At 44.8% G+C, this 24,219-nt stretch overlaps 2 protein-coding genes across 5 annotated transcripts in view; one reads left to right on the plus strand and one right to left on the minus strand.

Moving 5' to 3' along the window:
* The window catches only part of KCNH1 (potassium voltage-gated channel subfamily H member 1), a 636,098-nt gene extending 627,564 nt beyond the window's left edge, over window positions 1-8,534 (plus strand). The window contains exon 11 of one of the 2 annotated variants that reach the window (XM_004375180.2): window positions 7,628-8,534. In XM_004375180.2, the coding sequence (XP_004375237.1) occupies window positions 7,628-8,485 (858 nt within the window). In that variant the 3' untranslated portion in view covers window positions 8,486-8,534. The remainder of the gene's footprint in view (window positions 1-7,627) is intronic. The other variant, XM_004375179.2, reaches the window with a different exon arrangement.
* A 9,725-nt stretch (window positions 8,535-18,259) lies between these two features.
* Window positions 18,260-24,219, minus strand: part of HHAT (hedgehog acyltransferase) — a 635,839-nt gene continuing 629,879 nt past the window's right edge. For all 3 annotated transcript variants that reach the window (XM_023730279.1, XM_023730278.1, XM_012555207.2), the window contains one exon: window positions 18,260-18,351. In XM_023730279.1, the coding sequence (XP_023586047.1) occupies window positions 18,260-18,351 (92 nt within the window). The remainder of the gene's footprint in view (window positions 18,352-24,219) is intronic.

A 24,219-nucleotide genomic window follows, 5' to 3' on the forward strand; every position in this document is an offset into this window, starting at 1 on the left:
GCAGTGCATCTACAGATGGAGATCCAAATCCTAAATGTCGGGGGCTTAGCAAGTCGGCTGGAACATGAAGCAGGAAATGCCCTTCCCATCCATCAGGGCTACGCACAAATACAAAGGGCACCCCATCTTTCCCACACTGACACACTGATAATGTCAATGTTTTCCAGGAACACTACCCTTTCAAAAAGGAGCTCTGGCAGTGCAGCAGTTACACACTCAGCTGCTAATTGAAAGGTTGGCAGTTAGAACCCCCATAGCGATTCCACAGGAGAAAGACCTGGCAGTCTGCTCCCATAAAGATTACAGCCAAGGAAACCCTAGGGGCAAGGCTGGATTACCCAATGAGCAAGGTACGCACAGGCTCAATTGTGCCTTCTCAATAATCTGCAGTGCACTATTTCACCTGTCTCCCACCATGTCAATGATGTGGTGAAATCCAAGTGGAATTGCTCACCTCAAATTAGCAAGTAAATACAATTCAGCCCATGCATAACTTGCTCAATGCACGCTCCTGCCTACAGGGCAGCACTACTCTTTCACGTGGGGTTGCTATGAGTTGAAATCTACTCGACGGCTTTTCAAAAGAGAAGATCTAGGGGTAAGAGGTTAAGAAATGCCTCAAGTGATACTTTCCTCTTAGGCATTAATAAGGCACATTAGCATTTTAAGGCGCTGGGAAGTCCTGTAGTAAAGCAATTATTTAACATTGCAGTGTGGCTCAAACATATTACACCTGGAAACTTTTTTTTTTCTTTTGCCTCATTGCTGTTAGCTGCCTTTGAATCAGCCGCCCACTCATGGCGACCACATGCACAACAGAATGAAATGCTGCCTGGTCCTGAATCATCCCCGTGATTGGTTGGGGATCAGACCCTTGTGATCCAAAGGGTTTTCATTGGCTGATTTTCCTCATGAAACCCAACCTGTTGCCATTGAGTTGATTCCGACTCATAGCGACCCTATGGGACAGAGTAGAACTGCGCATAGGGTTTCCAAGGCTGTAAGTCTTTAGGGAAGCAGACTGCCACATCTTTCTCCTGTGGAGCAGCTGGTGAGTTCAAACTGCCAACCTTTCAGTTAGCAGCCAAGTACTTAAGCACCTCTTAAAACCCACAGAATGCTTCGGAAGAGCTGGAAAGACTTGTTTCCTAGGCCACAAGTCAGAGCCTGGTCAGTGCAGAGAGCATCCTGGGTTTCGGGGTCTGGTCCATCATTGCTGGGGCACACTTCCACCATGGGGAACTGTGGAGCATCTCCCAGCAGACAGAGCACTGCTGGGGCTGGGGCTGCTACACAGACCTCATTGTCATGAGTCACACTGCCACCCTGCCTACTTGGATCTAAAATACTCGGCAAATGCATGGTCATGGCTGCCTCAGACACAAAGCCTCCATGACTAACTTTCTCCAAAAAAGCAACCAATATCACTAAGTAGAGCCATAGACCTCAGATCATCAAGGTGCCAGATCACAACACCTCTGTAAAGACTCCTTTGGCTGCGTCCTTTGGAGGTGGCTGTTTTTTGTCTGGTTCTCAAAGGAAGGCTCAGACGTTTCTGCAGGTCAGGAAGCTCTTCCCTGGTTCACCCACCCATTGGTTGAGACAGTGATGTTTAGGCGGCACTGCCTCTGGTGCACAGGATGACAGAGGGCAGCACTAGGATGACATTTTGGGAAAAGCAAGAGGTTTCAAAAGACCTAGACACCCATGTCTCCTCCCAAGGACAGCCCCAACCTGTGAGTGCCTGAACTGCCCCCATGGCCATTACTGATGATGTGACCACAACGTCAGAATATGCCACCTGGGTCAGGCCAGGGGTCTCACCCTACATGGTGCAGAATTCTGACTCATAGGACATTTGGTTGAAAAGCACAGTATATCTATGCCCTCAGGGAAGAGGTGCCACTTGTCAACTACGAATGTACATTAAACCTTTGTCAACCTATAGGTATACTCTGTTGTACAATCACTTGGGATAAATTTTCTGTCGACTCCTTAATATCTGAAGAGGTACTTCCTTTTCTTTTGTCTTAAAATATCTTATTTCAAGTCTCAAGGGCTGTTCTGACCTTTAATTTTGAGTTGCTGTTGTTGGTTGCCATCGTGTTGATACTGACTCCTGGTGACCCCATGTGTTACAGAGTAGAGCTGCCCCATAGAGGGTTGGTAAAAGGACCATGTATGTTCCTAGCTGAACCCTTCCTTTTGTAGCATTGACTGTGACCTCTGTGATTTCATCTTTCCAGGCAGAAGACATCCTCCCATTGACTCATTAGCTGAAATCTGGTACTCGTTCACTCATTTATTCCATAAATATTTGTTGAAGACCTCCTAGGTACTAGGCACTTTGTAAGTGCTGGATATAGTGAACAAAATAGATAATCCCTGCTCTCTTAGAGCAGATAATAAATCAATTTTTTAAAAAGTAAAACATACAACGCAACATATGAAAGTACTGTGTAGGCCCTCAGGAAGCTCTCAGAAGGAATGAGATAAGGGTGCCAATAGCTGGCATCTTGCTCAGGGATTGTTCCTTATACAGAACAGAAACCCACTCACAGTAGTTCAAGTAAAAAGAGGGGATTCTGTTAAGAGTTAGATGTCCCACAAAAATAAAGGGCAGGAAATAGAGCTATCAGCTCTAAAAGTCATCTTCTCTTGTAAGCACATTCCATGTTCTCATTCATTCTCTCTTACTCTATCCTTCCTGCTCTACCTCATTCCTTTCTCCCTTTCTTCCCTCCTTCCTTCCCTAAGAAGGAGTGTGAGTGGGGAGGAGTTGATATAAGATAGTGATTAGGGCAGAGGAGAGGTATGAGCACTGCAAGGGCTGTTTGAGTTGGGAGGCAGGAGAGGTTATTCAGAGCTCAGTGGAATCAGGGAAGACTTTCTGAAGGAGGTGATATTTGAGCTGGCCCTTGGTGTGAGGAGGATCTGGATGTCAGATGGAGAGTAGGGGCCATTCGCAGAACAGAAAACAGCACGCATAAAGGCACAGAGGTGGAAGACTGCCCGTCATCTGACTCAGAGCTCAGGATGAATGAGTGGGGGTTCTTAGAAAAGGATCTTGATGGTACTTGTCATCATCCCTCCATCCCTGTGATACCTTGAGTTGGCTTTCTCTGGCCTCTCCAGAGTGCTCAGGATTCTTCGGAGTCCTGTGGCTTGGATCTGCATCCTAGAAGACAGGAGCATATGGGGTACAGCTGATCGGGGCCCAGGGGAAGCTGCTACAAAATCAGAGCTGGGAAGGACAGGGATGGGGCAGGGAAGTGTTCAAACCTTGGTAGGAGAAGTGCCTGCTCAGCTGACCCAAGCAATGTGGCCTGAAGATTTAACCAGGTGGCAAGAGGGGTGGCAGAACCAACCCTCCCCTCCCCACACTAGTGACCAGAGTGTGAAGTCATCCAGAGACAGGAGCTTGATTGAGATGACAGGCTGGAGCCTTAAGTCTGCCCACAGTTTGCTGACTGATCACTAGCATCAAACAATTTTTTTTTATTGTTGTAGTTAAACGAAGTTTACATTTCAGGTTAGTCTCCCATACAGAAATTTTTAAAAATTTTTTTTTCAAACAATTAAATGTTTATTGGGTTCCTCTGTGCTTTGTTGTTGATACCTGCCAATAAGTCAGCCCCCAACTTGTGCTTGTGGTGACCCCACGCACAACGGAATGAAATGCTGCTCAGTCCTGAGCCATCCCCATGATCTGCTGTAGATGGGATCATGTAATCCTAGGATTTTCATGGACTGATTTTTGGAAGTAGATCACTGGGCCTTTCTTCTCAGTCTGTTTTAGTGTGGAAGCTCTGCTGAAACTTGTTCAGCATCATAGCAACATGCAAGCCTCTACTGACAGGTGCATTAAAAAAAAAGTTGCTGTCGAGAGTTAGTTCCAACTTATGGCAACCCCATGTGTGCCAGAGTAGAACTGCTCCATAGGGTTTCCTTTACTGTAACCTTTATGGAAGCAGTTTGCTAGGTCTTTCTTCAGTGGAGCAGCTGGGTGGGTTTGAACCGCCAGCCTTTTTTTTTTTTTTTTATTGTTGTGCTTTAAGTGAAAGTTTACAATTCAAGTTAGTCTCTCATACAAAAATTTATACATACATCGTTTTGTGACCTAGTTGCTCTCCCTATATAGTGACAACACACTATTTCTTTCCACCCCAGATTTCCTGTGTCCATTCAGCCAGCTCCTGACTCTCTCTGCCTTCTCATCTGGCCTCTGGACAGGAGCTACTGATTTAGTCTCATGTATCTACTGGAGCTAAGAAGCACACACTACACGAGTATCATTTTATGTCCCATAGTCCAGTCTAATCTTTGTCTGAAGAGTTGGTCTTGGGAATGGTTTTAGTTTTGGGCTAACAGAGAGTCTGGCGGCCATGTCTTCTGGGGTCCCTCCAGTCTCCATCAAACCATTAAGTCTGGTCTTTTTACTAGAATTTGAGTTCTGCACCCTACTTTTCTCCTGCTCCATCAGGGACTCTGTGGTGTTCCCTGTCAGGTAGCTGGGCACCATCTAGTTCTTCTGGTCTCAGGATGATGCAGCCTCTGGTTTATGTGGCCCTTTCTGTATCTTGGGCTTAATACTTTCCTTGTGTCCATGGTGTTCTTCATTCTCCTTACTTAGGCATCTTAGATGGCTGCTCACTAGCTTTTCAGACCCCAGACACCACTCACCAAAGTGGGATGCAGAACATTTTCTTAAAAAACTTTGTTATGCCAATTGACCTAGATGTCCCTTGAAAGCATTGTCCCTTGACCCCCGCCCCTGCTACTCTGTCCCTCAAAGTGTTTGGTTGTATTCAGGAAACCTCTTAGCTTTGGTTTAGTCCAGTTGTGTTGACTTCCCCTGTCGTGTGTGCTGTCCTTCCCTTCACCTAAGATAATTCTTGTCTACTTTCTAGTTAGTGAATACCCCTCTCCCTCCCTCCCTGCACCATAACCATCAAAGAATGTTGTCTTCTGTATTTAAACCTTTTCTTGAGTTCTTATAATAGTGGTCTCATACAATATTTGTCCTTTTATGACTGACTAAGTTCACTCAGCATAATACCTTCCAGATTCCTCCATGGTATAAGATGTTTCACAGATTCATCCTTGTTCTTTATAGTTGCATAGTATTCCCTTTTGTGAATATACCATAATTTGTTTATCCATTTGTCCGTTGATGGGCACCTAGGTTGTTTCCATCTTTTTGCTATTGTGAACAGTGCTGCAATGAACATGGGTGTGCATATATCTATTCATGTGATAGCTCTTATTTCTCTAGGATATACTCCAAGGAGCAGGATTGCTGGATCCTATGGTACTTCTATTTGTAACTCTTTAAGGAAGCACCAAATCAATTTCCAAAGTGGTTGTACCATTTTACATTCCCACCAACAGTGTATAAGTATTCCAGTCTCTCCACAACCTCTCCAGCATTTATTATTTGGTGTTTTTTGGATTAATGCTAGCCTTGTTGGGGTGAGATGGTATCTCATTGTAGTTTTGATTTTAATTTCTCTAATGGCTAATGATAGTGAGCATTTCCTCATGTGTCTGTTAGCCACCTGAATGTCTCCTTTGGCGACGTGCCTGTTCATATCCTTTACTCATTTTATAATTGGGTTATTTGTCTTTTTGTTGTTGAGGTTTTGCATTATCTTCTATATTTTAGAGATTAGATGCTGATTGGATTTGTCGTAGCCAAAGATTTTTTTCCAGTTGTCTTTTGACTCTTTTGGTGAAGTCTTTTGATGAGCATAAGTGTTTTATTTTTAGGAGCTCCCAGTTATCTATTTTCTTTTCTGGTGTTTGTGCATTGTTACTTATGGTTTGTATTCTGTTTATGCCATGTATTAGGGCTCCTAGCATTGTCCCTATTTTTTCTTCCACGATCTTTATTGTTTTAGATTTTATATTTAAGTCTTTGAACCATTTTGAGTTAGTTTTTGTGCATGGTGTGAGGTATGGGTCTTGTTTCAGTTTTTTGCAGGTGTATATTCAGTTATGCCAGCACCATTTGTTAAAGAGACTGTCTTTTCCCCAATTAATGGACTTTGTCAAATATCAGCTGCACATAGGTGGATGAATTTACATCTGGATTCTCAATTCTGTTCCATTGGTCTATGTATCTGTTGTACCAGTACCAGGTGTTTTGACTACCGTGGCGGTATAATAGGTCTAAAATCAAGTAGTGTGAGGCCTCCCATTTTGTCGAACCACCAGTCTTTAAGTTAGCAGCTGATTACAAACTGATTGCGCCATCCAGGCTTCTGTAGGTTATATCTGAGAACCTAAATGAGTGGTGTCTTCAGAAACACTGGAAAATCCTCAGGCGAGCTTCTGGGGCTAGTCTGTGATGACTGAAAATCTGCTGTTCCCCTCAAATATGTAGGTAATAAAACATTTACCATTTCCACAATCATCACATGTACACTTCAGTGACATTAATTATGTTCATCTTGTTCAACCATCACCACCAACTGTTCTATGGGCTTCTCTTCTCATTCTCAGTGATCTCCAGGCCTCTGGTTCCCAAATCAGGGATTCACATAAAAAAGACAAATATTTCAGGTTGCTTCCCACAAGTTCAGATATGGAATGGGTCAAAACATGTCCTGAGGTATAACTTCCATGTGTGATACAGGTAGAAATAATCAGATGTTGGCCCAGGGGAAAGCCTCTAATTTGTCGCTTATATTGCACTCAGAGACAGATTCATGAATCTGTATGGCAGACTGTCCATGTTCCGTATGAACTATTGCCCTTGTCAGTGAATACCTAGTGACCATCTAGTGCATCTAGGTCTTTACAGCTTGGGTGCAAGTCCCTGCTTGGCTATGTATCCATTGTGTGACACTGAGTCACTCTGAGCCCTGATTTCCTCTTCTCTAACATGGGATAACAGTACGTGTCTCAATTACCTTGTAGTACTGTTGTGTGTAATACATGAAATAACATAAAGTGCCTTATAAGCTGTAAAGTGTTTATTATTATTGTTAGGACAAGCTCATGTATAAGGTTATGGGCCTTTCTTTCACTGTAAGCTCCCCAAGGACAAAGAGGGCTTCCCCGTTGAGACTTGTCATCCACACTTACCTGGGTGGCAGTGGCAGACTTCACTGCAGCCCTGACTGGGGGACTCAGTTGAGCGCTGTTGCCCTTGAGTGCGCTTTACACCAGAGGTGGTCAAACTTTCACTCACTAGAATCACCTGGGGAGCTTCTAAAATTACAGATTCCAGGGCTTCCCCTATGGAGATTCACATACCCTGTTTGAAGGGGGATCAGAAAAATGATTTTTGCAAAGCTCCCCAGGTTATTCTGAACTTCAGCCAGGGAAGGTAGAAGGAGGCCACAACAGTCTCTGGGGAGGATACTGTGTGGAGTCTCCGGCTCCTGGCATGTGGAGAAGGAGTGGATGGAAAGCTGGGAAAGGGTGTCAAGAAAAGGACAGTGACCTCCATTACTGAGAAGAGCTCAGGGGGCCTTGTCAGCATATGAACACGCTGTGACCCTCAGCTCCTGGTGGGCCTGTGGGCTAGAAGGAGAGATGGTGATGAGGCTGAGGGGCTGAGCTCTGTGGCTGGGGCCACTGCCCAGGGTTAACACACTTGTGTCCTTCTGTCTCACTCCAGATTGTGTTCCGGAAGATCAGTGATGTGAAACGGGAAGAGGAAGAGCGGATGAAACGGAAGAATGAGGCCCCCCTGATCTTGCCCCCGGACCACCCTGTCCGGCGACTCTTCCAGAGGTTCCGACAGCAAAAAGAGGCCAGGCTAGCCGCAGAGAGAGGGGGCCGGGACCTCGACAACCTGGATGTGGAGAAGGGCAGCATCTTCACAGGGCATGCCACAGCCAACCACAGCATCGTGAAGGCCAGTGTCGTCACCGTCCGGGAGAGCCCCGCCACGCCAGTCTCCCTCCAGACAGCCTCCACCTCTGGAGTGTCAGACCATGCCAAGCTGCATGCGCCGGGGTCAGAGTGCCTGGGTCCCAAGGGGGAAGGGGGCGACTGTGCCAAGCGCAAAGGCTGGGCCCACTTCAGAGACACTTGTGGGAAGGGTGAGGACTGGAACAAGGTGTCCAAGGCTGAGTCAATGGAAATGCTCCCTGAGAGGACAAAGGTGTCAGGGGAGACCACGCTGAAGAAGACAGACTCCTGTGACAGTGGCATCACCAAGAGCGACTTGCGTCTGGACAACGTCGGCGAGGCGAGGAGCCCCCAGGACCGGAGCCCCATCTTGGCGGAGGCCAGGCATTCTTTCTACCCCATCCCCGAGCAGACGCTGCAGGCCACTGTCCTGGAGGTGAAACACGAGCTGAAGGAGGACATCAAGACCTTGAACACCAAAATGACACACATTGAGAAGCAGCTCTCTGAGATACTCAGGATATTAACTTCAAGAAGGTCCTCTCAGTCTCCTCAGGAGCTGTTTGAAATATCGAGGCCCCAGTCATCAGAGTCAGAGAGAGACATTTTTGGAGCGAGCTGAGAGGTCTGTTAAAAAAAAAAAAAAAAAGGACAGAAACCTATAACCCTGCTCTAGACACCTCCCTACTACACACCCCCCCACAAAATCAACCATTTTCCAAGGAGGCTTTTGTGGACAGAAAATCGAAGTGGGACCAGTCAGTTGGGCAAGTTCTCTCTCCTCTCTCTCTGGAAGAAGATACAGGATGAGAGTGTGCACCACCCTGCAAGACAGCAACTGTATTTGAACTGTCTTTGCACACATTTGGAATAGGGGGCAAGCTGTCTAAAGGGTATTTCCCTTCACTTTTTTAAAAGTTTTTACTACCATGGTATTTGTAAAAGATAAAAACTACCAGAGAAGAGCAGCCATTTTGAGGTGGTAGGAGCGTACAGGAGAGCCCCTCATGTACATAGCATGCTGGGCTTTGACTGCGGTGGGCACAGGGATTTCCCAGCACCCCTGTCCTTGTACAGTCACATCTGACATCACCATCTATTTTCCTACAGTAGTCATTTGTAACAAGTTTTGGATGGAGGAACTTGAGAGGCAGGGAGCAGAGTCCTTTCAGCTTTCTGTCTCTAATGGTTAAGCCACAAAGCAGCTGCAGGTGCTGTGTGTGCCTCCCAAACACACTTAGAGCCGGGGATCCTCAGGTGTCCCTGAGCTGAAAGAGGGGAGCCTCATGCAGGAGCTGGAGAGGAGCCCTTGAGATCCAGGGGTTCTCCGTTCTGTGCTCAGCCTCCGGCTCCTACCGGGTAGCTCCAGGGAGGGCTCCAAGACCTCTGGCAAATCTCCGGCCCTACCACATGCCACTGGCCTCACCTCACAGGCATTTCTGGCTTCTTCTCCTACCCCCGCCTCCTCCCCAGGGTGCCTGTGACGTTCCCCAGGGCGTAGAGCATCAGCAGAAAGGGTCATGAGCCCAGAGTCGTTTTATTAACAAAGACATACACACAACCTCAGAAAAACGATTGTAGCCAGTGCTATATTTACATTATGATTCTCACTGGGATTGTGCTTCAGGATCTTGTATTTTGTCCACAGCATGGGGTTATTAGAGGACACTTAGAAGCCATGCTTGACCTTATTTTTAAGACAACCTCTTTATCTCCCACTAAAGTCAGTAGGACTTGAAGAGAAATCGAGAAAGGATTGAGAGGCAATGACTACTTCATGTTGTTCCTGTGAGGTGGTGGAGAGCAGAGGTTGTGGAGCTGTGGTCAGAGGGGAAGGTCTGGGCTCAGAGCATTGGCTGTGGAGCCGCCTGTGGACCATCCAAGTCCCCATGCTCCCATGCTGAGGCACTCCACGGCCTCACAGTCACCCCGGGTCAGGTTGTTCCTGTGCTTGGGCTTCTCTCCATGGTGTCTGAGAAAGGAGAGAGGTCTCTGTCTTCCAGGAAGAGTGGAGCTAGCCTAGGTGTATGCCCTTTGGAGAGGTATCAGGAACCTAGGCATTGACGACGGGTTGAAGTTCCACTCTTTGTGAGAGTGGGATTCAGGGTGCAGGTGTTCCCCAGCACTGGCTGTCCAGACCCAGGCCATCATGGCCTGAGGGCGCCGGGGCCCATTTGCGTGTGTCATGCTGCGGTAACCCCATCCCCACACCTATGCCTGCTGTTGTTTTGCGGAAGCGATTCTGAACCTGCTGTTGGTTCTCCTGTGTACTGAAGGGGGCCTCACATGTCAGGACTGTCCTGCCAAAGATGTTCAGCGTTTCCGAGTGCCGCCGGTCCAGGCCCTCCCTACTTACCCCTTCCCTGGCTTGGCGGCCACAGACACGTCCCAGGTCATGGCCCTCAGTTGTCTGGGAAGGGCAGGGCTGCCCTTTCCTGGCTCACAGGGCTGGCACAGATGTCTCCTGAGGAGGAGGGCCCGGGGGTCAAGGGCAGGGTCCTTCCCAGAGACCCCTACACATGTGCAGGTTCTCATGTGAGGCCCTCGGGGTGGCTCTGGCTTCTGAGACTGTGACAGTATTAGATTTAACCTCAGCTGGCAGCATACAAAGAAGAGCAGTTGTCATTTTCCAAGGCCGAATCATAACTGTTTGTGACTCGATAAAACCGTGGGGCTTTCAACCAACTCGTCCTTAGGGCAGAGGCGGTAAAATGCCTGGAAGCCCATCTACCAGCTTCCCTGAAACTTTGGTTTGCCATTCCTTAAACATGCTCGTTAACCTGCTTCTAAATTTTAGGAGCCACTACTTTTACAGAAGGGCAAGGGTCCTTGTGACTCCCATATCCAGCTTCAGCAGTACCTGCCCCTAGTGACTCTTCTCTGGGACTTGATGACAGGCTCCTGCCCAGCAACCCTGCAGGCCGGTGTGGAGAGGCCCTTCCCCTTCCCCAGCTCTGCCTAAGGAGTGCAGGGGTCTGGTAAGAAATAACTCCTCACCCGGACCTGGGGTGATGCTGGTGAGGCTTTGGAGCCCAGAATTGTTTGGGGAAAATAAAACTTGGTGAATGGACTCCCAGACTGACTCCTAGGATTCCAACTATGCTGATGACTGGAAGCCCAGATCCTGGCATTGGCATCTGCTCATCTCGGGATCAAACGCCCACGGCATGTGCTCCTGTGGGCGACAAGAGTACCACGTGTGGTTGTATAAGCTCCAATTCTTCTCCATTTAGGGGTTTTAGGAATTTTTGCTCTTTTCTTTGAAAAACCACTTTTTAAATGAGCCCAATCTTGTCTCCTTTCATTTTTATGACATGTACTTGGCTGCAGCCTGCTCTGTGCTAACTCCCTAGCCTTGCCAGGACACTACCCTGAGCTCCCAAGCAAGGACCAGGAGCTTCAGATACACTGATCTGAACCTTCCATACAAACCGCTGTCTTGTGGCTAAAGAGTGTTGTTATTGTTAGTTGCTGTCAGTTGGTTTCAACTCATGGTGACCCCATATACAACTGAACTTAACGCTGACCAGTCCTGTACCATCTTCACGATTGTTGGTATATTCAGCTCCATTGTCTTGGCCACTAGGGGCTCATCTTCCAGCACTATATTGGACAATATTCTGTTGTGATCCAGAGGGTTTTCATCAGCTAATTTTCAGAAGTAGATTGCCAGGTCTTTATTCCTAGTCTGTTTTAATCTGGAAGCTCCACTGAAACCTGTCCACCATGGGTGACCCTGCTGATATTTGAAACACCAGTGACATAGCTTCCAGTGTCATAGTAACACACAAGCCACCGCAGTATGATGAACTAACAGATGGGTGGTGGAAAAGTGATTAGAGAAACAAAAAGTCACTAGGTATTGGACTGAACATTTAGACTTTAGAAAAATTATGCTATATAGATTTTCCCAAGATATTGTTTCCCCCCAGGGTATAATGTGCTGCACCATTGCCCAGTAATTGCTTGATGTAAACTCTTGACTTTTAACGTCATTTGTTGGGAAGCTCATTTTCCAGAAAGTATCATGACAGGCTGCTTTGAAATAGGGAGGCCCTGCCCCTATTATTTGGGAGCCCTGGTGGTGCAGTGGTTAACAGCTCGGCTGCTAACCAAAAGGTCAGCAGTTGGAATCCACCAGCTGCTCCTTGGAAACCCTATGGGGCAGTTCTACTCTGTCCTATAGGGCTGCTATGAATTGGCATCATCTTGACGCCAACGGGTTTGGTTTGTTTTTGGCCCCTATTCCTTAGCTGCTTGTCAAACATGCTCTCCCCTGACGATGTGGTGAGTGTGAAAGTGACGGTTGAGTCTATGTAATAAGATGGTAAACAAGATGGTGTGCGTGTTTTTGGAGGAGGGTGCTGACTCCAGCAATGTGTGCTGGCATCCCATATACCCATAAAGGGCTCCTCTGCTGGGTATCATGAGATAGCTGAAGAAAGAAAATGGAGGCAGCCATTTGGTTGAGAAGCCCTGGGCTAGTGCACAATGTTGCTATCTCCACCTTCACCCACCCACCTCCCTCACAATCATACCCCCTAGCTTGGTTCCTTCTAAGACCATTCTTTATATTCTTGACCTCAACCTAAATCTGTGTGTAAAGAATCTGTAGCTACTAGTAGGAACAAGGGACTTAAACTCTGATGCTACAATAACATGGGTCCCAATGTTTAAAAGCTGTGCCAATTTCAGCAGCCTTCCAACAAACTTTTAGAAATACATGTGTTGCTTTAATTTCTTGTCATCCAATTCCTTTCCTGAGCCCTGTTTTACCCTATGCTTTCTAGGTCCTATGTGCTACTGCTGACCAAACATCAGGCTGTTTCCTGGACTCTCTTTGGGAAGTGAGGATAGCTGGGCATGGGGTAACGATACACTTCACCGTATCACCCCATCCACCAAGCTCCGCTCCCAAATCCTTAGGTGGAAGGTGAAGGTATTGGGCCAGCTGTCAAAGTCTGTCCAAGCCTGCGTGGGGACTAGTGAACTCTTTAGGAATACCAGGTGTAGGAAGATCCCCATCTTCACCTTGTTGCACTGATCAGCCTCTCGCTCACGCACTCTGAAAGTTTGGGAGCCCTGGTGGTGGAGATACAAGTTCCTGATGTGCATTTGATAACATATTGTACAATGTTTTGCAATAAAGACATCGAGCCTTAAGACCCTTGAACTGAACTCCAAATGATGGAACTGCCACCACCCCTTCCCCTCTCCTTCCTCCTCACAGTGTTGCTTAAAGAGGGGGCCCCACGGGGCACACTCAGATCCCTGAGGTAGCCTATCCTCTGTCAGTAAATCATTTTTATTGCTCCACATACTGCCTTCGTACTCGCTTCAATAAAGATGAACTTCAGCTCCTGTGCCATCCAACTGGAGAAGGCTTCATTGTCCTCTCAGCACTAATGGCAACCATCTGAGAAAGCACCTATTTTCTCACTGAAGGTGTCCGTGTTGAGAAGAGTTTTCATCACCCCTTCCCCACCCCCCATTCAAAAGAATTAATGTGAATCTACCTGCAGCTTATGTTAGTTTCAGATGACACTTCATTCTCATGGGAGCATATCAGACTCATTCTGGAACCTCTAGAACTGGATTTACATACTCTGCAGGTGATGGACTTGGGAGGTCCTTTCCTTGCCCCACCATTAAACTCTTTTTGTAGAGCCATTGTTTCTTTTTCAATCTGTGACTTCCAAGTCATCAAAAAGACCCATTAGTTGTTGAATGAGAAGTTCGCAGATCTTGTATCAGGATATGAACTGCTTTTATGCTAACAAAGACATAACCCCCCTAATGAATGTATTCTCTTAATATTCAGACACTGTACTTGTGCATCAGTTGGAGACTGTCCACATCCCGTATTTCGCCAAAACGGCAAGGACACTTCTGCTCTTGACCAGTTTGTCATTCTGGGCCTTCTCCTTATATTAACACTCTTTCCGTTGAGTCCCACCAAATCGTTTATTGGGTTTTTCTTTTTCCTTTGCATCTGTCACTTTGTCCAAATGAACATGAATAAACACAAGTGCAGATGAGCTGAAACTATTTTTATGGTCAGCTGAGGCTGCTACCAGGACCTCCACTGTATGTCTGCACCTTGGGAATGTTAAGAGGAACACACTGGCCCCTCCATTGATGATATTTCCTTCTCAACATTTTTGAAACAAGCACAAATGATATTTGTAAAAAAAAAAAAAAAAAAGTTTAATTTTATTTATTATGGTAATAAACTATTTTATATATGATAACTTGCTTTTGCCTTTCCTTACCCAATTTTAAAGCATTGAATTGGGTATTCTGACATAAGATGACAGAATAAGGATAGTATTTTCTACCCCAGGAGTTTGGGAAGCTCTAATTCATTTTTTGTTTTGTTTTTTATTGTGGTAAATATGTAGGTAACAAAACATTTGCCATTTCAACAATCGTCACATGTACAGTTGGTGGTATTAGTTATGTTCATCATGTTGCTCAACCGTCACCCTTAACTGTTCCCAGGTTTTCCATCATGGGAAGCTCTAATGTGAACAGCACTTATAACTGTGGTCCTTGTAGAACTTTAAAATTCTAGAGACACCAAGATTTTGTGTCAAAGTAGCCTATAGTGAGAGAATCGGTGTGAAGGTTCTTTGTTGTAGGATCCAGAAATACAGCTGCCCCTGCTGTACAGCTCTACAGAGACGCCTTCAAAATCTGGCATCGCTGGAAAATCATGGTATGACACGTAATTGATTTCACATATATCTGAAGTTGACCTCCCATTAAGAAGTGAACTTTTAAACTTTGAACAATTTGCATGGAAATTTGTATAAAACATATTACTGCTTCCCTGCCAGTTAAAACATAGTATGAAGAATGTAACCGAACGACTCAGTGTCAGCAATGTGAGTTCTGATCTATGCTTTAATTCATTGATGGTCTCAGAAGCTACTAAGGTAGAGGACTGCCTGCCCCTAGACTGACAGTCGTATACAAGAGCACTGTTTTGGTTCTGCTGTTGTTTTAATAGGTATTGCTTCTTGCTCATGACAAGATTCCACAAATACTGCCAACTTGAATTCTGATTTCACACCCATTTAAAAATGGCACTTTCCTTTTTACAGACAGTCTAACCTAATCCAGGGCTGAGGAATCTGTGATCTACAAGCCAAATTCAGGCCTCTGCTTGACCTCATAGGGCCTTGTATGAACACGGTATTTTTAATGAAGCTTCCCTCACCCCGTCTTATTTAATTACATTACAGAAAAGGAAGGCACAGTAACAATAATTTAAGGGTGATACTGTTTAAAATTCCAAATGATTGATGCTAATTTCAAAAGTGTCACCTAATAAAGCATTAAACATGACATCATTTAGATAGCCTAAGTGGTGAAAAATCTCTTTTGTGAGTATGATCTTTGTAACTAGTCAACAGGAGTGAGAGAGAGCCAAGTAACAGATATTACATTTTGTGTCCCAAATGGGTTGCAACTATAAAGAAAAGAGGGATTTTTGTACGTTTTAAAATAAAAACAATATTTTTGGAAGAAAGGCCTGAGAGGCTTTCTCAAAAGGCACAGAGAAAGGCCAGTGCTGTCAAGATAATGTGGCTCCTCACGTTGACAACACTGAAGAGGACCCTACTGTGTGGATACATTCTGGTATACTGACTAAAAATCCAACCCATTATATTTAGGCTAACTTAAGTGGCGCCAGTGGTTAAGTGTTCAGCTGCTAACCAAACAGTCGGCAGTTTGAATCCGCCAGCCCCTCCTTGGAAACCCTATCGGGCAGTTCTACTCTGTCCTATAGAGTCGCTATGAGTTGGAATTAACTTGATGGCAATGGGTTTGCTTTGGTTTTGGTATTATATTTATGGAACATTTATATTATTATTTAAAATAAGCAAAGTGAGCAGTCTCAATCTCTCTAAAGGGAAACTCCCCTCCCCCAGACTCAATCACTATTCTCCCAATATATAGATCAGTATACAATTATAAGCATAATTGATATATTTTCTCTCTAAGTCTGTAGTCCTTAATAGAACAAAAGATTTTCTGCTGTCACTTCAAAGAAAGTAATCATAAGAAATAATAAAACACTTGTAAGTATTCTTGTGTGGTCCTCAAGAATTAGTCAAAACGACTTAGGCTTAGATGTCCTCCCGATGTCTATCTACCCTCCCTGGGGATGGTCTTGGTGATTGTGCTCGGAGCTCTTCAACTTGCTCACAGAGCTGGGTTGGGGTCAGAGGCTCCCTGGGACTTGTCGAGTCCTTTCCCAGCATGGCACTTGAAACTACCTAGGGCTTGAGACTGATGGCTGTGGAAAGTGATGTGTCTGTCAGATGTTCCTCAGCTGGAACCGTTATCTGCCCAGGCACCTCAGGGTCTTTCATTTAAAATAACTCTGAGATTTTAGTTCATATGCATGAAGAGAGAAGTACTGTCCTTTTCATATTATAGTTGGGGAGAAATGAGAGGTTAAAGCACGAAAACAAGGGTCTTGGATAACCCACATGTTAGTTAATCAAGTCTCAAATATATAGCAAAACTCACTAATCGCTTTCTAACTCCTGAGAACCACTCTGAATTGTATGACAGTCTAAAAGAAATTCAGGATTATTACTTTCCAATATATCCACTGACTCTTCCGATGTAGTTCCGTGAATGAATAAGCCTATCTGTCTTATATAAATGGTGTCTCTGGAGGAGTTCAAAAACTTTTGCATTATTTATATACATACGTACATTAGACACTTCACACAATCATCTTCTGCTCCTTTTTTCCTTAGCAAGTCCTTCTCTTCAGGTTAACTTCAGCCAAACTCTCTCTGACTGAACACAAGTCCTGAATTAGTATTAGCCCGTGAAGTTTTACTACGTTCATTTCAGTGCTTACTCTTCCCTCAAAGAGTTCCCAGCACCCTGGAATCACCTGCTCTGGATCTCCCTTTCCTTTACCAATCCAGCTTCTGAGGCTGATGCTGTGCAGGTCTACCTGCCCCTCTCTGTCCTTCGATTCAGCAAACATGTTGTGTGCCCATCTAGGTCGTCAACATCTGGTCCCCTCTCAAAAGAACTGGTCCTGCACTCTTGGAGTTTAAATCTTGTTTTGTTGATAGCCAGGGCACAATATCATGTAACAAATGTAAGACTGTGTGGCACAGACCATGTCCAAGTCAGCTTTTCACTCTGATAATTTAATCTATGTGCTTGAGATGTTATAAATTCCCTTATAATTGGATACACTATGAATCCAAATTTTTAAAGTCCCTTCACTCCTCAAGACCCCAAAGCCAAACAGAAGTATTCTGAATTATCTACCACTTGGGGCCATTGGTGGCCTGTCCAGCAGCTTTCTAGAGGAGTGAAAAATCAAGAGTTGATACAAATTTGTTTAGATTTTAAATATTTTCCTCAAAAAATGTTCAAAACAATTCTATAAAATATGTGAATTATCTATGTGGTAGAAGAGGCTCCATTTTATTTGAAACAAAACAAAACAATATAAACCACTGAGTGTATAGGAAGATGATTGTTGGGAGAGAGTAGAGAAAACCACAAAAAACCATCTGTGCCTTTTGTAAATTGCCTGATAGCACCAATGTGTAGATAAACGATTCCGTTTTTTTTTTTTTAATTCTGCTTCTTTATTGTGAAACAATTAACTGTTAGGTAGAAGAATTACCATACTTATACTTCTCGGCAAGTCTCAGGAATTATACGGCCAGGTCTAGCATACCTTGGTAAAGTTCAAATAACAGGACTCCTTGGTTACTGACTCCTTGGAATGCCACAGGAGAGCGTCCATCTTCTCTCAATGGGTAATTAGAAACACAGCCCTGGCTTTGTCACCTCTCTGCTGTGGAGCTGAAGTAGGAAGCGTCAAATCCTACTATGGGTTCTAGAGACTGCAACACAGGACATGGGGAAGGAATTGCTTAAAAATCACCAAAAGGTTTCAGAAATACTGCCCAGTGGAGGAAAGCCTATTAATAATCCCAGGATTTCCATGCTTTGATCAAGAAATGCCATATTTAATTCTTGATAAAGGAAGAACAACCCAAAGGGCCCATGAGACTGGGTTCAAGACCAAGATGTCACTATGTATACTTGGGCAAGATACGCTATTGCTCTAAATCTCAGCTTACACAACATGAAAATGATGGGGCTGGGATAGATTATCTCTAAGCCCTCATAGCTAGATTTTCTGGTTGTAAATTTTCAGTGAGAGCTCAAGCTTCCAGTCTTGGAGTGATGTAACTTGAACAAAAGATGAGTAGATCAAACTACCATGGATCAAACTCCAACTACACTGGTCTCTTGGAAATTGTCTTGAGGTGTGAGGTCAGGTTGAAGCACCATTTGTCTTGGAGGTTGGCAGCAAGGGCTGGCCTAGGGCTCGGTAGAATTATTCCACAGCGTATGTCTGGGCCCAGGCAATGCCCACGTGCGAGTAGCAGTACAGGAATCCCAGGACAGAGAGGGTCACCCACGGCCAGCCTATAAGGGAGAAAAGGAGATAGAAGAGCGATTAGAAATGCCTGGAACAGGAAATCCTATAGGTGCACACTGTTCCCCTTTGGAGTAGGCAACATGAAAATCAACCCAAGCCTCGGTTTACACAACAAGGCACATTCCTCCTGGAAAGTCTGCTCTGATGGGAACTCCAGCAAGTTGAATCCTACATTCCCATTGGGTTCAACACAAAATGAAGAATGTACTACCACAAACGCAAATCATGCTGAGAAATAAGGGACTTTTTAAAAAATACATATTTAGAAGACTAAAGCAGCTAATAATAATTTTTAAAAGTCCATGAGTCCCATAGTAAATATCAAAACACTGATTGACCATTATATTGAATTGAGTGCCATTTGTAAGCTCACAGAAGAGGGAGCCTAAATTAAATATTTGCTTTCAAAACTCAAAGTTTCCAGTGGTTCCTCCTATAAGTATTTAGAGTATCTGACTCTTTTTTTTTTTTAAATTTAATTCACAGGCTATAGTCATTAAGCTTGTGTGTCGACTTGGCTGGGCCATGATTCTCAGTGGTTTGGCAGTCATGACGTAGTTTGGCAGTCATATAATTATGTGGTCTCTTCCTTCATGAGATTTGATATAATGTGATCACCTCTATGATGGGATCTGCTGTGAGTAGCCAATCAGTTGAAACGGAGTTTCCTTGGGGGTGTGGCCTGCATCCAATATATGAGGACTTCCTGGCAAAGCTTGTTGGTTTTTGCTCTGCTCTGCATACCACGTTCAGCTTGTCAGCATCTGATCTCCAGTTCCTGGGACTTGGGCCACAGCCTGCTATCTTACCTGCCGATCTTGGATTCGTCAGCCTTTGCAGCCATGAGGCAGCAGCCTGCCGTCTGACCTGTGGATCTTGGGTTTGTCAGCCCTCGCAGCTACGTGACTCAGGAGAAGCCTCTAGCCTGATGCCTGAACCATGGACTTGGGACTTGTCAGCCTCTACAATCATGTGAGCCATGTTCTTGAGATAAATCTCTCTCGATATATATGGAGAGAGATTTATATATATATGGAGTCCTGCTGGCATAGTGGTTAAGAGCTCAGCTGCTAACCAAAAGGTTGGCAGTTCAAATCCACCAACTGCTCCTTGGAAACCCTATGGGGCAGATCTACTCTGTCCCATAGGGTCGCTATGAGTAGGAATTGACTTGACAGCAATGGGTTTGGTTATTTTTGGTATATATACATACACATATATATACACACATATATATACACACACGTACACACTTCACTGGTTTTGCTTCTCTAGAGAATCCAGCCTAAGACATTTGGTACTGGAGAGTAGTTCTAGAGAAACAAAATTGTAAGGATGAGTTTTCTAAATTGGTTCTCAAGTCTGGTCAGTCTTAAAGATGTTGATGACTCTGCTTCCTGTAGTAAAGAAGGCACTATTAATCCATGGTGTGAGGTAGCAACAGAAATATGTAAAATAACACCACCAATAGATCAGGTATTGGTGAGAGGTGAGGGTCTGGGTGATCACATGTTTGATACCTTTCTGTAATTTTGTTATAATGAGAAGTATGAGGAAGCTGGTTGGTTGATCCTACTTTCACTACACAAAGTGGTGAAAGAAAGAGATGAGCTCAGGTCTTCTGGGTCATAGTTCAAACACCACATAAATGACCTCAAAGTTTCCACATGTACCTTGACAGAAAGCTTTATTTCTTATAGTAACAGAGCTGATATTACCAAAAACCAAGCCTAGGGTCTTACCATAAGAGTGGCTGAATTACAATGCCAACTGAATTCCCAACCTCAAGTGGTGTCTGAAGTGAGGGCACTGACTGGGAAGAAATGGGATCCTGAAACTTGGGATGGGGACATATGTGCAGATAATCAGGAAGATGTGGACATTGACTCCCTAAATTCCACTGAATCATTCCTGCCAATAGAACCAGCCCTCTCACTCCCATCTGAAGAGATTACTCCATCTTTGCCTGCTAAGCCACCCTCCCCAGTAAAACCATTAGCCTCTCCATACCCATTTGATGAGATTAACCCAGCTGTGTTTGAAGAGCCTTGTCTGAATCATTGCCTGGGGCACTGCCTAAGATGGATGCCTTACAGGACAATGCTGAATGTTCTCAAAACACATATACACCACCACTTTGGCTTCTAGACCTATAACTAGGCTTAAGCTCCAGCGAGCCCCAAAAGCTGAAGTACAAAATGTAACCCAGGAGGAGGTATGCTATACTCCAAAAGAACTGCTTGACTATTCTAATATGTACAAACAGAAATCTGGGAAATAGGTGTGGGAATGGCTATTAAGGGTGTGGGATAACGGTGCAAGGAAAATACAGATGGATCAGTCTGAGTTTATTGATATGGGCCCACTAAGCACAAATTCTTCATTCAGTGTTTGAACTCAAGAAGTTAGGAAAGGATCTAATAGTTTATTTGGTTGGGTTGCTGAAGCATGGATTATGTGGTGGTCTACACTAAATAAAGTTGAAGTACCAGATCTGCGTTGGTATGCTGTAGAAGAAAGTATCCAAAGGCTTAGGGAAATTGGCATGTTAGAGCAGATTTATCAGGTTAGACCACAGAACCACACATGGAGTGCCCAGAGGACACATTTTTTACCATAACAGTGAGGAACAAATTTATGAAGGGAGCCCCAGCATTCTTGAAGACTGCTATGATTGCTATTTTGTGTAAGTCAGATTTGACAGTGGGAACTGCCCTAACTGAATTAAGACACCTAACTACAATGAGGCTGACTGGAACTCGAGGTGGTAGGGGCCGAGTGGTGGCTCTCAATCGACAAAGAGAAGGTGGGTATTGTTACTGTAATGGACAGCGGAATCAAAGAAGTAATCAAAATTGTCTGACTCATATGGACCTATGGCGTTGCCTACTTAGTCATGGTGTCCCTAGGAATGAAACAGATCATAAATCTACTAAATATTTACTTTATCTGTACAAGTGGAAGAATTCTATGTCAAGTGAACAACAGTCTAACTTGAATTGCCAGAATAGAGAAACACGGCCCATCAAACAATTCCCAGATTTGAGCAAGTTTAAAGACCCACAACCCCATGAATGGAGGCCAGATTCCCTTAAGGAATGACCCCACTACACTGTCAAAAATTTATACTGTTAATCTTTCTCCCAGCCTTCCCAAAAGGGATCTACGGCCTTTTACAAGAGTGACTGTTCATTGGGGAAAAGGAAATAATTAGACTTTTCAGGGATTACTGGATACTGGCTCTGAACTGACACTAATTCCAGAAGACCCAAAACATCACTGTGTCCCACCAGAGTGGGAGCATATGGAGGTCAGGTTAGTAGTGGAGTCTTAGCTTATGTTCATCTCACAGTAGGTCCAGTGGGTCCCTGAACCCATCCTGTAGTGATTTCCCCAGTTCCAGAATGCATACTTGGAATAGATATGCTCAGCAACTGGCAGAACTCCCACATTGGATCCCTAACAAGTGGAGTAAGGGCTATTATGGTAGGAAAAGCCAAGTGGAAGCCATAAGAATTGTCCCTACCTAGGAAAATAGTAAACCAAAAGCAATACCGCATACCTGGAGTGATTAAAGAGATTACTGCCACCATCAAGATCTTGAAGGATGCAGGGGTGGTGGTTCCCACCACATCCTCATTCAACTTGTCTATTTGGCTTGTGCAAAAAACAGATGGTTCTTGGAGAATGACAGTGAATTATCGTAAATTTAACCAGGTGGTGACTCCAGACGTAGTTTCATTGCTTAAGCAAATTAATACATCTTCTGGTACCTGATACGCAGCTATTGATCTGGCGAATGCCTTTTTCTCCATACCTGTTTTGAAGGACCACCAGAAGCAGTTTGCCTTCAGCTGGTAAGGCCAGCAATACACCTTCAATGTCCTACCTCACAGGTATATCAACTCTCTAGCCCTATGTCATAATTTAGTCTGCAGGGAATTTGATCATGTTTCCTTTCCACACGGCATCACACAGGTCCATTACATTGATGACATAATGCTGATTGGACCTAGTAAGGAAGAAGTGTCAATGACTCTGGACTTAATGGTAAAATATTTGCATGCTAGAAGGTGGGAAATTAATCCAACAAAAATTCAGGCGCCTTCCACTTCAGTGAAATTTCAAGGAGTCCAGTGGTGTGGGGCATGTTGAGATATTCCTTCTAAAATGAAGGGTAAGTTATCACATTTGGCCCTTCTCACAACTAAAAAGGCTGCATGATGCTTCCTTTCAGGGGTGTTACTCCAGCCTATTTACAAGTAACTTGAAAAGCTGCTAGTTTTGAATGGGGCCCAGAACAAGAGAAGGCTCTGCAACAGGTTCAGGCTGCCGTGCAAGCGACTGTGCCACTTGGGCCATATGATCTGGCTGATCCAACAGTGTTTGAAGGGTCAGTGGCAGACAGAGATGTTGTTTGGAGTCTTTAAGACTCCAGACTGGGGAATCACAGCTCAGACCTGTAGTCTTTTGGAGCGAAGCTCTGCCATCCTCTGCAGATAACTACTCTACTTTTGAGAAACAGTGTTACTAGGCCTTAGTAGAGACTGAATGCTTAACCATCAGCCACCAAGCCACCATGCAGCCTAAGCTGCCCATCATGAACTGGGTGTTATCTGACCAACAGAGCCATAAAGTTGGATGTGCACAGCAGCACTCCATCATTAAATGAAAGTGGTGTGTACGAGATCAGGAACGAGCAGGACCTGAAGGCACAAGTAAGTTGCATGAGGAAGGGCCCAAATGCCCACAGTCTCCATTCTTGTCACATTACCTTCCATCTCCCAGTCTGCACATATTGCCTCATGGGGAGTTCCTTATGATAAGTTTACTGAGGAAGAGAAAACTCGTGTCTGGGTCACTGATGGTTGTGCACAATATGCAGGCACCACTAGAAAGTGGGTAGTGGCAGCACTACAGCCCCTTTCTGGGACCTCCCTGAAGGAAAGTGGTGAAGGGAAATCCTTTTGAGCAGTGCACCTGGTTGAACATTGAACTTTGAACTTTGAGCAGTGCACCTGGTTGTTTACTTTGCTTGGAAGGAGAAATGGCCAGATGTGCAATGGTATACTGACTCATGGGCTGTGGCCAATGGTTTGGATGGATGGTCAGGGACTTGGAGGGAATATGATTGGAAAATTGGAGACAAGGAGGTATGGGGAAGAGGTATGTGGATAGGCTTCTCTGAATGGGCTAAAGAAGTGAAGATATTTGTGTCTCATGTGAATGCTCACCAAAGGGTGAGGTTATGCACGGGCTCAGCAACATGGACTTCCACTCACCAAGTAGCTACAGCCACTGCTGAGTGCCCAACCTGCTAGCAGCAGAGACCAACACTGAGTTCCCGATATGGCACCATTCCTCAAGGTGATCAGCCAGCAACCTGGTGGCAGGTTGATTACACTGGACTGCTTCCATCAGGGAAAGGGTAGCGTTTTGTTCTTACTGGAATAGACACTCTGGATATGGATATGCCTTCCCTACATGCAATGCTTCTGCCAAAACTACCATTTGTGGACTTATAGAATGCCTTACCCACCATCATGGTATCCCACACAGCATCACTTTGGACCAAGGGACTCACTTTACAGTAAATGAAGTGCAGCGATGGGCCCATGCTCATGGAATTCACTGGTCTTACCATGTTCCCCATCATCCTGAAGCAGCTGGCTTAATAGGACGATGTAATGGCCTTCTAAAGACACAATTATGGTGCCAGCTAGGTGGCAATACCTTGCAGGGTTGGGGAAATGTTCTCTAGGAGGCTGTATATGCTCTAAACCAGCATCTAATATATGGTGCTGTTTCTCCCATAGCCAGGATTCATGGGTCCAGGAATCAAGAGGTGGAAATGG

This window comes from Trichechus manatus, unplaced genomic scaffold (assembly GCF_000243295.1).
Source record: "Trichechus manatus latirostris isolate Lorelei unplaced genomic scaffold, TriManLat1.0 scaffold00035, whole genome shotgun sequence".
Classification (NCBI taxonomy): domain Eukaryota; kingdom Metazoa; phylum Chordata; class Mammalia; order Sirenia; family Trichechidae; genus Trichechus; species Trichechus manatus.